Below are 14968 nucleotides of genomic sequence, written 5' to 3' on the forward strand. Positions count from 1 at the left end.
GTTGATGGGTTTAGTGACAAACATACAATCACCTTTACATAAGAGTACACCGCTAGTGTCAGTCCACTGACTGAGGCAATACCAGAATACAGAGCTGGTTCTGCTGCCTTCCAGTCACACCTCTTTTGTGTCCTTCTCACAGTGAAGATTTATTAGACTGCAGTTGCCTGAGTCTATCCATTCAAATTCAGGGTGTCACTGTCCTATGTTGGGTCCTATCTTGGGTAATGTCCCAATCAGCTGTAGTTGAGATATTCTAATTACATCCTGAGCACAGAGTTGATTGCTGCTGGCAATCTCATCTAATCCTCTCCTAGAGGACCAATGAAGACCTCAGATTCTCAAATGTAGGTCCGGTGTGTGTGTGGACTGCAACAGGAATACTTGGATTACTTACACAGGTCATGAAAAATGTACGGGAAATTGTGGGACCCATTTTCAATGTTTATTAAAAGAAAAATGATACAATGAATTATTTTTTCAACCTGAGACTCATTGGCATTGGCTCATTTTCTGTGAAGAACATGTAAAAGAACACATTTCCATTGAGTGCACACGGTGCACCCCCTACACATTTATATTACATATGTGCTGTTCGTGTCCACTGGACCCGAGGATAATAGAAGTGTGGAAAAGTGTGTGTGTAGGTGAAAACAAGTAAAAATGAAACAAAAAGGTTTGCTGTGTGCCTTCACTCTGTCTTAATCCTCCCTGGGCCTGCTGTTTCAACATAGCACTAATAACCTGTCTGTCTCCTTGCCTGTCTGCCTGTCTCCCGCTTTTCTTGTACTCTTTACCCTTTGTAGTGTGTGAAACTACACAATGTCTTGTGGGAACCTGCACAATGTTATTACAATACATTATTTCGATACATTGTAAAACAAAAAATATAAAAACTGTTCCCACCCTCTACCCCAGCCAGGTGCAAATTGGGGGAGGGACACAACAAATAAATAGCTTTGCATGTGTGGCTCTTTACCACAATCAATCAAAATGGCAAAAATGGCAAAAAAAAATCTCTGCTCAGAAGGCCTTAGAAATAATTTTTGCAGAGAGAGAAGCTAGTGTGGAAGGAAAGTCTTCCACTTTGGAAGATGAAGAATTTTCAGAATATGAGGATCATGTCTCTGTCAATTCGGAGTCTGACATTGAGTTGGAAGAAGAGGATGAGATTGACCCTCAGCCAGCCTCAAGATCAGCCCGTCAGCAGCCAGCCCCAGGACCAGCCCGACAGCAACCAGCTCATCAGCAGCCTGCAGGAGGAGAAATATGGATGTCAAAAAATTGTGAAATTGAATGGTTTTCTTGCCCAAGGAATGAGCCACCCCGCATGGCTGCCAATGTGATGAGGATGCAACCAGGGCTGATACAGATGGTGGTTACTCAAGTGCAGGACATAAAGTATTCTTTTGAACTGTTCATCCCAGACACCATCCAGAAAATAATTCTGGACTGCATTAATTTGGGGGGGAAGGCGTGTTTTGGAGAGGTGGAAGGAGATGGACTAAACTCATTTACATGCATACTTTGGGGTTCTTATCCTTGCTGGTGTTTTTATATCCAATGGGGAATCCACAGAATCCCTGTGGGATGCAGAAACTGGCAGAGAACTTTTCAGTGCAACAATGTCTCTGGAAAACTTCCACACTATTTCCAGGAATATCCGCTTCGATAACCGAGACACCAGACCAGCTCGGCGGCAGAGAGACAAGCTAGCTACAATCAGGTCAGTGAAGGACAAGTGAGTGGATCACCTTCCTCTGTTTTACAACCCTGGGCCCAATGTTACTGTTGATGAGCAGCTTATGTCATTTAGGGGCCGCTGCCCCTTCAGGCAGCACATACTGTTTAAACCCGCAAAATATGGAATCAAGATCTGGGCTGCCTGTGATGCTGCTTCATCATATGCGTGGAACTTGCAAGTGCATATGGGGAAGCCAGATGGAGGAGCCCCTGAGAAGAACCAAGGGATATGGGTTGTCCTGGATGTGACACAGGGACTCCGTCGCCACAACGTCACTTAAGCTGACGATGGTTGGAACAGTACGAAAAAACAAGCCAGAGCTCCCACCTCAGCTATTGAATACACGGAACAGGCCTATCCATTCATCGAGGTTCGTGTTCACAGCCGACACATCCCTAGTGTCCTACTGGCCAAAGAAAGGCAAAAATGTGGTACTCATGAGTACGCTGCATAGGAATGGAAGAATCTGTGGCCAGGAACATCAAAAATAAGAAATCATAATGGATTAAAATGCCACAAAAGGAAGGGTGGAAAATGTAGACAAGCTGGTGACTGGCTACAGCTGCAAAAGAAGAACCCTAAACTGGCCACCACTGATATTCTTCAACATCTTGGACATCTCGGCGTACAGCGCGTTTGTCATCTGGATGGCGTTGAACCCAGATTGGAACAGAGGGAAGCTCCAGAAGAGATGGTTCTTTCTCGAGGAGCTGTGCAAGGCATTGGTAAGACCTCAAATCCAGAGGAGGCAACATATCCCAAGGACCCCAGCTTCTGCAGCCATCATGAGGAGGATTCAGGAGGAGGATGCTGGTACCCCATCCGCCCGACCCACAGAACTAACAACTCCAATATCGGAAGTAAGTGTGTGTGTGTGTGTGTGTGTGTGTGTGTGTGTGTGTGTGTGTGTGTGTCTGACTCTCCACCCTTGCCTGCTGTAACTACACTACCGTTCAAAGTTTTGGAGTCACTTAGAAATGTCCTTGTTTTTGAAAGAAAAGCACATTTCTTGTCCATTACAATAACATCAAATTGATCAGAAATACATTGTAGACATTGTTAATGTTGTAAATGACTATTGTAGCTGGAAACGGCAGATGTTCTTATGGAATATCTACATAGGCGTACAGAGGCCCATTATCAACAACCACCACTCCTGTGTTCCAATAGCACATTGTGTTAGCTAATCCTTTTGCAATTATGTTAGCACAGCTGAAAACTGTTGTGCTGATTAAAGCAGCAATAAAACTGGCCTTCTTTAGACTAGTTGAGTATCTGGAGTATCAGCATTTGTGGGTTCGATTACAGGCTCAAAATGGCCAGAAACATTGAACTTTCTTATGAAACTTTTTAGTCTATTCTTGTTCTGCGAAAAGGCTATTCCATGCGAGAAATTGCCAAGAAACTGAAGATCTCGTACAAGGCTGCGTACTACTCCCTTCACAGAACAGCGCAAACTGGCGCAAACCAGAATAGAAAGGCGACTCCCGGAAGCTGGCCTTCTAGGCAGAGTTCCTCTGTCCAGTGTCTGTGTTCTTTTGCCCATCTTAATCTTTTCTTTTTATTGGCCAGTCTGAGATATGGCTTTTTCTTTGCAACTCTGTCTAGAAGTCAAGCATCCCGGAGTCACCTCTTCACTGTTGACGTTGAGACTGGTGTTTTGCGGGTACTATTTAATGAAGCTGCCAGTTGAGGACTTGTGAGGCATCTGTTTCTCAAACTAGACACTCTAATGTACTTGTCCTCTTACTCAGTTGTGCACCGGGGCCTCCCACTCCTCTTTCTATTCTGGTTAGGGCCAGTTTGCGCTGTTCTGCAAAGGGAGTAGTACACAGCATTGTATGAGATCTTCAGTTTCTTGGCAATTTCTCGCATGGAATAGCCTTCATTTGTCAGAACAAGAATAGACTGAAGAGTTTCAGAAGAAAGTAGTTTGTTTCTGGCCATGTTGAGCCTGTAATCGAACCCACAAATGCTGATGCTCCAGATACTCAACTAGTCTAAAGAACGCCAGTTTTATTGCTGCTTTAAACAGCACAACAGTTTTCAGCTGTGCTAACATAATTGCAAAAGGGGTTTCTAATGATCAATTAGCTTTTTAAAATGATCAACTTGGATTAGCTAACACAACGTTCCATTGGAACACAAGAGTGATGGTCGATGATAATGAGCCTCTGTACTCCTATGTAGATATTCCATAAAAACATGTGACCCCAAACCTTTGAACAGTAGTGTATGTATGTGAGTGTGTGAGTGAGATGTTAGTAAAATTCCTTTACTAAGTGTTTTCATCATTCTTGATTTCAGCCGGTAGCAACAAGAAGAAGCGCTGCGTTGTGTGGGGACCCAAGAAGGACAGGAAGACACAGTACACATGCATCAAGTGCAAGAAATACATTTGCAACACACACACACACAGTAAAACTCTGTCCCTCATGTTTTTTGTAGACCGGCCATAATTTGTGTTCAATGGGGCTCATTTATCATTTCCATAAAATACTGTATGTAAAATGTGTCCTTCCAATTTCTTCAGTTCAAAGCAATAAACATCAATAGTGATGAAAACCTTGTATTATTTATATTTGTTCAATATACAGATGAAGTTGGAAGTTTACATACACTTAGGTTGGAGTCATTACAACTCATTTTTCAACCACTCCACAAATTTCTTGTTAACAAACTATAGTTTTGGCAAGGCGGTTAGGACATCTACTTTGTGCATGACACAAGTCATTTTTCCAACAATTGTTTACAGACAGATTATGTCACTGTATCACAATTCCGGTGGGTCAGAAGTTTACATACACTAAGTTGACTGAGCCTTTAAACAGCTTGGAAAATTCCAGAAAGTTATGTCATGGCTTTTGAAGCTTCTGATAGGCTAATTGACATAATTTGAGTCAATTGGAGGTGTACCTGTGGATGTATTTCAAGGCCTACCTTCAAACTCTGTGCCTCTTTGCTTGACATCATGGGAAAAATCAAAAGAAATCAGCCAAGACCTCAGAAAAAATATTGTAGACCTCCACAAGTCTGGTTCATCCTTGGGAGCAATTTCCAAACGCTTGAAGGTACCACGTTCATCGGTACAAACAATAGTACGCAAGTATAAACAACAGGGGACCACGTAGCCGTCATAAAGCTCAGGAAGAAGACGCATTCTGTCTCCTAGAGATGAACGTACTTTGGTGCGAAAAGTGCAAATCAATCCCAGAACAACAGCAAAGGACCTTGTGAAGATATTGGAGGAAACAGGTACAAAAGTATCTATATCCACAGTAAAACAAGTCCTATATCAACATAACCTGAAAGGCGCTCAGCAAGGAAGAAGCCATTGCTCCAAAACCACCATTAAAAAGCCAGACTACGGTTTGCAAATGCACATGGGGACAAAGATTGTACTTTTTGGAGAAATGTCCTCTGGTCTGATGAAACAAAATCAGAACTGTTTAGCCATAATGACCATCATTATGTTTGGAGTAATAAGGGGGATGTCACGTCCTGACCAGTATTTAGGTATTATTTGTATTATATTTGGTCAGGGCGTGGCAGAGGTATGTTTGTTTTGTATGGTGGGTTTTTTTCTTGTGTGTGGTTTAGAGGGGTGTGTTATTTATGTGTTCCTGGGTTTTGGGTGTATGTTTCTGAATTAGTATGTTCTAGGTTCATTTTTCTATGTGTAGGTTTGGGTGCTGGACTCTCAATTGGAGGCAGGTGTTTCTAGTTGCCTCTGATTGGGAGTCCTATAAGTAGGTGTGTGTTTGGTTTGTCATTTGTGGGGAGTTACATTTTGCACTGCTAAGTATTATTGCTTTAGCCTGTGAAACTGTCCTTTGTCATTCTTGTTTTCTGTGTATGCGTCATTATATCTAATTAAAAGATGAGCATCCACATTCCTGCTGCGTATTGGTCCTCCCTTCAACACGGCAATACATGTGACAGGGGAGGCTTGCAAGCCGAAGAACACCATTCCAACCGTGAAGCATGGGGGTGGCAGCATCATGTTGTGAGGGTGCTTTGCTGCAGGAGGGTGCACTTCACAAAATAGATGGCATCATGAGGATGGAAAATTATGTGGATATATTGAAGCAACATCTCAAGACATCAGTAAAGGAAGTTAAAGCTTGGTCGCAAATGGGTCTTCCAAATTGACAATGACCACAAGCATACTTCCAAAGTTGTGGCAAAATGGCTTATTAAGGAAAACAAAGTCAAGGTATTGGAGTGGCCATCACAAAGCCCTGACCTCAGTCCTATAGAAATTTTGTGGGCAGAACTGAAAAAATGTGTGCGAGCAAGGAGGCCTACAAACCTGACTCAGTTACACCAGCTCTGTCAGGAGAAATGGGCCAAAATTCACCCAACTTATTGTGGAAAGCTTGTGGAAGGCTACCTGAAACATTTGACCCAAGTTAAACAATTTAAAGGCAATGCTACCAAATACTCATTGAGTGTATGGAAACTTCTGACCCACTGGGAATGTGATGAAAGAAATAAAAGCTGAAATAAATCATTCTCTCTACTATTATTCTGACATTTCACATTCTTAAAATAAAGTGGTGATCCTAACTGACCTAAGATAGGGAATTCTTACTAGGATTAAATGTCAGGGATTGTGAAAAACTGAGTTTAAATGTATTTGGCTAAGGTGTATGTAAACTTCCGACTTCAACTGTGTGTGTATGTATATATATATATATACAGTCGTATGAAAAGGTTTGGGCACCCCTCTGAGGCTGCATAATAATGTATTCTGTCATCACAGAAAATGATCACAGTGGCATGCCATTCATTTTCTAATAAAAGCAGAGTACTGGGGTATTGTCCAGACAAAGATTTTTAGTGTAGCAATATTAAGCTGTTTGAAATTAAATCAGATGTGAAAAATAGGCTATGCAAAAATTTGGGCACCCTTGTCATTCTGTTGATTTGAATACCTGTAACTACTTAGCACTGATTAATTGGAACACACAATTGGTTTGGTGAGCTCATTAAGTCTTGAACTTCATAGACAAGTGCATCCAATCACGTGAAAAGGTATTTAAGGTGGCCAATTGCAAGTTGTTGTTCTCTTTGACTCTCCTCTGAAGAATGGCAACATGGGGGCCTCAAAACAACTCTCAAATGACCTGAAAACAAAGATTGTTCAACATTATGGTTTAGAGGAAGGCTACAAAAAGCTATCGCAGAGATGTAAGCTGTCAGGTCCACCGTGAGGAACATAGTGTGGAAATGGAAGACCCACAGGCACAGTTCTTGTTAAGGCCAGAAGTGGCAGGCTAAGTAAAATATCGGAGAGGCAAAGGCGAAGGATAGTGATAACGGTCAAAAACAGCCCACAGACCACCTCCAAAGACCTACAACATCATCTTGCTGCAGATGGTGTCACTGTGCATCGTTCAACAATTCAGCGCACTTTGCACAAGGAGAAGCTGTATGGGAGAGTGATGCGGAAGAAGCCTTTTCTGCACACACGCCACAAACAGAGTCGCTTGAGGTATGCAAACGCACATTTGGACAAGCCAGCTTCATTTTGGAATAAGGTGCTGTGGACTGATGAAACAAAGATTGAGTTATTTGGTCATAACAAGGGACATTATGCATGGCGGCAAAAGAACACAGCATTCCAAGAAAAACACTTGCTACCCACAGTAAAATTTGGTGGGGGTTCCATCATGCTGTGGGGCTGTGTGGCAAGTGCCGGTACTGGGAATCTTGTTAAAGTTGAGGGTCGCATGGATTCCACTCAATATCAGCAGATTCTTGGGAATAATGTTGAAGAATCAGTCACAAAGTTGAAGTTACGCCGGGGCTGGATATTTCAACAAGACAACGACCCAAAACACTGCTCAAAATCTACCCGAGCATTTATGCAGAGGAACAAGTACAATGTTCTGGAATGGCCATCCCAGTCCCCAGACCTGAATATCATTGAGAATCTGTGGGATGATTTGAAGCGGGCTGTCCATGCTCGGCAACCATCAAACCTAACTGAACTGGAGATGTTTTGTAAGGAGGAATGGTCCAAAATACCTTCATCCAGAATCCAGACACTCATTAGACACTATAGGAAGCATCTAGAGGCTGTTATTTTAGCAAAAGGAGGCTCTACTAAATATTGATGTGATTTTTCTATTGGGGTGCCCAAATTTATGCACCTGTCTAATTTTGTTTTGATGCATATTGCACATTTTCTGTTAATCCAATAAACCTCATTTCACTACTGAAATATTACTGTGTCCATCAGTTATTTGATAGATCAAAATGAAATTGCTGATCCAAACACCCAATTATTTATAAATGGAAATCATGAAAATTGTCAGGGGTGCCCAAACTTTTTCATACGACTGTATATATATATATATATGAGATTGTATTAGATCTTTTTTTGTACAAAAATCACATTTTATTTTAAAAAATTAACAGCGCTTTTATTGATAAATGTGATCTAGCAGAGGTAAATGGCAAGTATTAACCATGTTTGCGGTGTATATTGCTTGTAAATGATATGCGTAGATTTTTACGTAAATTGTTATGGCTGTATTGTTTTAAAAACCCAATAATGTTGTGGGTCCATCAGACCCGCGAACATTGGTTGAATAACAAAAACATGAACACCACACGGGTTAAAGCGCAACGGAAATGGAGCACTCCAGCACGGCTAATCACATAAACTGTGCCCATCACTACTGCAAAACAGAGATGCAGGGCTGTAAACCCATTAAACTAGGATCTAGAACTATTTAATGGCATCAAAGACCACAATGAAGGAGGAAGGAATGTGTAAAGCAATAGTCTGAGGGGGAGGATGTGTTCGAGTTCTGACCTTATTGAAGCATCACACCGTTCAACATGAGCTCTATTATTTAAAACATCCTGATCAACCATTGGAGATTAACCAAGTGTGTAAACTTGCCAGCGATACTGCCCTTCAACTGGAAGGTATAAGAAGAGGCAGAGTGACGCTTTGGCTTCGTTGAGCTATCTAGGACAGGCAAGCCATTGGTTTATTGTGCTAAAATAGGACTTGGAGAAATGTATCTTTGCTTATAACACTGTCATGGCTGAGAATGATGAGCACTTTGTCTACGTTCAGCGGTGTCCCCAGCTCTCTTGATAAGAGGACTGGCATGTGGCATCAAAACGTTCAAGGTCACTATCAGACTTGTGCCGCTGTGCTGTATATATTACTGTGTAATCTATTCTGAACGGGTAAGACAGTAGCAGTCGGGATAAACTGTCTACCCTGCCAATCTGCATGGGGAATCTCCATATCATGTCATATCAGACCTGACACGCACCGTCTCTCTGGCATACCAAAGCTCTTTGGACTGGAAAGATACAAAGAGCATCTAAATGGAACAGATCTGAGCCATCTGAATCATCTTCACTGAAAGATACCAAGAGCTTCTAAATGGAACAGATTTGAGCCAGCTGAATCATCTTCACTGAAAGATACCAAGAGCTTCTAAATGGAACAGATCTGAGCCAGCTGAATCATCTTCACTGAAAGATACCAAGAGCTTCTAAATGGAACAGATTTGAGCCAGCTGAATCATCTTCACTGAAAGATACCAAGAGCTTCTAAATGGAACAGATTTGAGCCAGCTGAATCATCTTCACTGAAAGATACCAAGAGCTTCTAAATGGAACAGATCTGAGCCAGCTGAATCATCTTCACTGAAAGATACCAAGAGCTTCTAAATGGAACAGATTTGAGCCAGCTGAATCATCTTCACTGAAAGATACCAAGAGCTTCTAAATGGAACAGATCTGAGCCAGCTGAATCATCTTCACTGAAACATGACCTCTACAACATAATGTATCAAGAATGCCAATACATTACAAGGTATCATTCATCTGATAAAAAAGCAATTGAATTAAACTCATTAGTATTTGATCATTTAAAAATGAACATATTACTGTCCAATCAAAGTATGTCCACATCTGTAATTAAAAGATTTGCTTTGGCACAAGCAAAACCTGCTTGATAAACAACTACAGCAAGAGAGAGTTATTAAAGTGATCCAAACAAAGCCATGACAAAACTTCCACAGCTTGAGCAATCCGATGGGGACGTGTCTAACAGAGGAAGTGTGAAAATGAGGTTCATATTTCTTTAATTTGAGAAAATCCCCTGGGTATGACGTGGAACGGCCTCCCAATCACACAAAGCACACAGCCAAAGACATTGATCCAAAGCTCCTTACAGGGTTATGCTTATTTTTTACCCCAAAGAGGATAGATGACAGATCTCTCACCCAGCCTGAAATGCAAAACATCCCATGTTATTAGCTCAGAGGAGATGAAAAAAAATCTATAAGGAAGGGCATAGGATAGTCACAATGTACAATGCAAATATAGGTTTTCCTGCAAGTGTTATATCTCTATAGGCTCTCTATCATAACTACTGTGTGTGTTTAAAGCTGCCCATAATCAGAAAGTAGGCCTACATTCAGTAAAACCCCATAGCCTATGCAGTTGAAAGGTTCATAGCAGCATGTTATTTATATGGAGCTGTCTACTGCTCACATTCATGGAGCTAAAGAAGACACTCTGAACCAACGGCGTCTTGCAGCTGAAACACTTTGTGATGTGTTGCTTTGAGTTTCTTTTGTTTCTTTTGTGATCCATGTAGTATGTTCATTTCATTTGATCCCTTAGGTTCTCAGGTGGGCTGGGATTGGGATGGGAGGTGAAACTTCATTTTGTATGTATGTGTTCATGTTTGCTGAAAATTATGACTAAATAAAAAAACATTTGATCACAAAAAAAAAGGTTCATAGCTGCCACCTTCACTTTTATTACAACCATAATGAGTCCAGTTTTCACCACAGGCTACATTCTCCATGCATACTGAGAATGTATGTTTTCTATCATTTATTTAACTAGGTAAGTCAATTAAGAACAAATTCTTATTTTTGATGACGGCCTAGGAACAGTGGATTAACTGCCTTGTTCAGGTGTAAAACGACTAATTTGTACCTTGTCAGCTCGGGGATTCGATCTTGCAACCATTCGGTTACTAGTCCAACGCTCTAACCACTAGGCTACGCTCCCTTCCAAAAGACTGTTGACCTTGAGGTGCCCAAAACAATACAAGGCTAATCAATGAACGTTGCTGTTCAATAGCCTTGTCTCCTGATATGGTTTACAAATAATACACGGTCACGTAGGCTACATATTGTAATGCATAACTGAATACTGTATCCATAAAAATGTCAAAAATTCGCCCATGGCATGGGTGACTTATTTCTCATGCAACCGTAGTTAAAGTTCAGTACCTTTTTCCGCTAAATTAATTCAAGAAATGTGATACTTATGTAGTAGAATATATGTCCCTGAAAGTAAATTATAACATTTAAATGTTCCAACATCAGAACTCACATTACTAAATCATTAAAGAAAATGCCACACCCACACGCCTGACAATAACATTCCAGAGTGACATTCCACCCTGTCTGACAGCCAGGCCAACGACATAAATCCCAAAACATGACTCAATGCAGAACATTTACAAACCATTCAAAATATATAGCATATTTTACAAGATCATAGATAGCTGCCGACCGCCTCCGGGATATGCAAACTGAATCCGATTACACCTCCTCCTCAAACATAACACACCCCCATTCCAGTCATGACACCAAGTCTGCTACTTAGCAACATGAACTGTACAATAGAGAAATACAAGGAGCTGTGCTACAAAATAACCATCATTTGAATGTAACTTTGTTGCACGTCCGCCCTTTGAACACAATAGATTAGGAAGCAAAAATAAAAGTTTGCGCTCCCCTAGCCGCGTCTTCTTTCAATTTAAGATTCATTATTTCAATATTTCGGGGGGAACAATAGAAATACGTGTCAAAGCATTTGTTTAATCAACAGCAGACAAAAGAGTGCATAACTGAGTTGTGCAAACAGTTCACTCACCTTGTTTGACACACTTAAGGCGGACAGGGTCTTTGCTGTGTCTGACCACTGCATGTACGTCCCTGATGGTTAGTCCGGCCACTGGCGTTTCATTTACCTCAAGGAGTAGTTCATCTTGGGACAGTCTGCCGCTCTGGCAGGCCACCTTGCCTTGCCTAACCTCCCCAAGATATGGGAACTGTCCATTCTCCGCGCCTCCCTTCAACTCGAACCCAAGCTCCCCTTCCTTATTCCTGCAAAGGACACTCTCATAGACTTTGTTGGTCCAGTGGTTTTTCTTCTTCAGGCTTTTGGACATGGCTGAATAGTGGTTATCCCTTGAGGGCACCCATGCAAGAAATTATCGGTCCTGTCCGCGGGCGTCCCTGGTTTTAGCTTCCCAGCTTGATGTAATGGTGAACAGTTTCAACAAACGCCTGTGGTAGTATCCATGTCAGCACAGGATACACAGCAGCTGTCTCAGCCTGCGTTGCTGTACTGAGCTCGCTATACACACAGTTGCAGCCAACTGACCCGGATGTGATGTCTGTAGGAGGAGAGAAGGCAAGGCTCCCGAATCCGAAGCTTCCCGCAGAAAGGAAAAAATGAAGGAGAGAAATTAACGGCATTTTCCACTGGCATAGCCACACGCATCAGATCAGACTGAACTGGGAAGAAGCAGAAAGCAGCTGCCTCGCCTCCATCTCTCACAGACACAATTTCCGAGTTCTTATAGGCATGGATTTGTTGCCGAAATTCCACAGTCGTAGGATGCAGAGTTGCCTATAGTGAAAGTGGCATTTAAAAAAAAAAGAGGATATTTTCTGTATGCCCATTGTTCTCGTGTTCGATTTTGAAACCTATTGTATGCTGCTACACTTACATATAGCCTACTTGTGTATTCTCGATAATATCTACAACAACCAAAAAATCACTGTAGGCTATTCAGTTCCACAATATGTATTTATTTCATGGTAATTACATTGGTATACGTTTAACAAGTTGAACAGTTGAAATTGTATGCTGTAACAACATTGACCTGCACTGTAATGACACTAACTTAATTGTTATGTAAATACCTATTTATTTAAGCTTGAATAAAACGAAATGTAATTGCAAACACTTACTGTGGCACAATGGTCCTCCTGTCAGACACTCATACTGTATGTCAACTATTCACATGGGACTAGTCCTCTAGTATGGCCATACATGTTTGAATGAGTGGAGGCCTTTTAGTTGATATTACAATTTAAAAGGGTAGGCTACACAGCTACCGTACAGCACAAAGTTAGTTTCATACAATATTCAATACTGTTGTTGCAGATTTTTCCCCAGGTTCCACTCTGTTTATTTAGGTTTTTGGGAAAAGTTTTATTCACTTGTTTACTTATTTGTTTCCCCTAGTACAACATGCATTATGGTCAGGCGACTCTTATGCAAACAGTCTCTGATTGCAGTCCAGGATGCTAGCCTACAAGTCCCTGTCACATAACCACACACAACCCTCACTTCACAGCACACCTTGGCCTGAATGTTACTGTATATGCTAGAGTTGATATCTGGCAAGACAGAACACATTTCTATACATTCACATACTGGATTCAGATATCAAAATCTGAATCCATGCACTGGAATCTGATGCACCAGCACTGGTCTCTGTGATACTTTTTCTTGAATACATTCATTCCTTTGTTTACCCTGAGCATTGATGCAGGGAAAAGACAAATGAAAGACAATCTGAAGCCTTTAAGTGAGACTGCTGCCACCCTCGGTTTCTATTTCTCTCCAAATGAGAACAGATTAACTGTAATTAAATAATGCAGATTATACAGGACTATCCCACGGCCATTGTAGATTAGAGTGAATATGACAGGAAAGTGGATGGAAGTGTATATCTGGATGAATGAGGAGATAATCCGATGATGGTGTACATGGCCTGTAGTGGCCACAGAGCCTCATGTCCCTGCTCAGTAAGACAACATGCTCTTCAACTGACACAGTGAGAAGAGCACAATTAAAACACTGTGGTCTAGTATACTGAAATAGATTTGCCCAAAAGTGCAGTCATCTCTCCACATCCTGACAATCACAAGACAATTAAATATTTATTGCTCTTTTTTGCCCAGATTTCCAATGAGATTTTCTTCAAATGAAGCAAATTCCCATTCCTCTAAAATGAGTCTAAAAGGAGCCAAATGAGTTTAAAAGTTATTATTTCTCCCAGTATAATCCATCTTCAAACAGGAACGTAAGTATTTCATTTAGGAACCACCTTCTCCCAGGAGACATACAGTTTTTAGTTCTATAAGCAGTGTAGTATCTTCAACTCTGTGGGCAATCCGCTTTCAACTTTCTCCCTCAAAGCGGCTCAATCTCTCTGATGATAAGTAGGCCAACGCAGTATGCCACTCCGTCTTCATTCAGAATATCCCAATTATTATGTCATAATTATCAAGTCCTTCCTATGGAGGGTCTTTTAGTTCTTTTTACTCAGTAGTTGAATATGCCTTGTAACACAGAAACGTTCATTTAGATAGAGATTCCTACAGCTTTCTCTAACTCCATTATAATTATGTTTTCTAAAAGTCACTTTTGGTGTCCTTGATAAGTGATGGAAACAATGGCCAGTGGATAGACTCCTCCCCAGCAACCAGAGAAGTGGCCCCCTGCATTCCAGAGGTGGGAGTACCACTGACTCCGGTCAAACTGAGAAAGAGGAGTGTTTTGAAGGCTGGAATTTCGTGGAAGAAGGAGGAGTTCAGGCCATCGTCTACACAATGGGTGAGATGAATGGGACGAGAATAACAGACTGTGAATCGACTGAGTCAGGGTGACATGAAGGATGTGCTCTGGTATGGCACATCCAGGACTGGTGGATTCACCGTTATTTAACCAGGTAGGCTAGTTGAGAACAAGTTCTCATTTGCAACTGCGACCTGGCCAAGATAAAGCAAAACAGTTTGACACATACAACAACACAGAGTTACACATGGAATAAACAAACATACAGTCAATAATACAGCAGAAAAAGTCTATATACAGTATGTGCAAATGAGGTAGGATAAGGGAGGTAAGGCAATAAATGGGCCATGGTGGCGAAGTAATTACAATATAGCAATTAAACACTGGAATGGTAGATGTGCAGTAATATATATATAAATGTGCAAGTAGAGATATTGGTGCAAAGGAGCAAGATATATAAATAAATACAGTATGGGGATGAGGTGGTTGGATGGGCTATTTACAGATGGGCTATGTACAGGTGCAGGGATCTGTGAGCTGCTCTGACAGCTGTTGCTTAAAGCTAGTGAG

At 41.4% G+C, this 14968-nt stretch overlaps 1 protein-coding gene across 7 annotated transcripts in view; it reads right to left on the reverse strand.

Annotated features, from left to right (window-relative positions):
* The window catches only part of LOC106609395 (membrane-associated guanylate kinase, WW and PDZ domain-containing protein 2), a 255367-nt gene extending 243182 nt beyond the window's left edge, over window positions 1-12185 (reverse strand). For 6 of the 7 annotated variants that reach the window (XM_045722163.1, XM_045722161.1, XM_045722160.1 and 3 more), the window contains exon 1: window positions 11678-12184. In XM_045722163.1, coding sequence (XP_045578119.1) covers window positions 11678-11975 — 298 coding nt within the window. In that variant the 5' untranslated portion in view covers window positions 11976-12184. Of the gene's footprint in view, window positions 1-11677 lie in introns of all 7 variants that reach the window. The other variant, XM_045722162.1, reaches the window with a different exon arrangement.
* Window positions 12186-14968: the final 2783 nt, after the last annotated feature.

This window comes from Salmo salar, chromosome ssa07 (assembly GCF_905237065.1).
Source record: "Salmo salar chromosome ssa07, Ssal_v3.1, whole genome shotgun sequence".
NCBI classification, from domain to species: domain Eukaryota; kingdom Metazoa; phylum Chordata; class Actinopteri; order Salmoniformes; family Salmonidae; genus Salmo; species Salmo salar.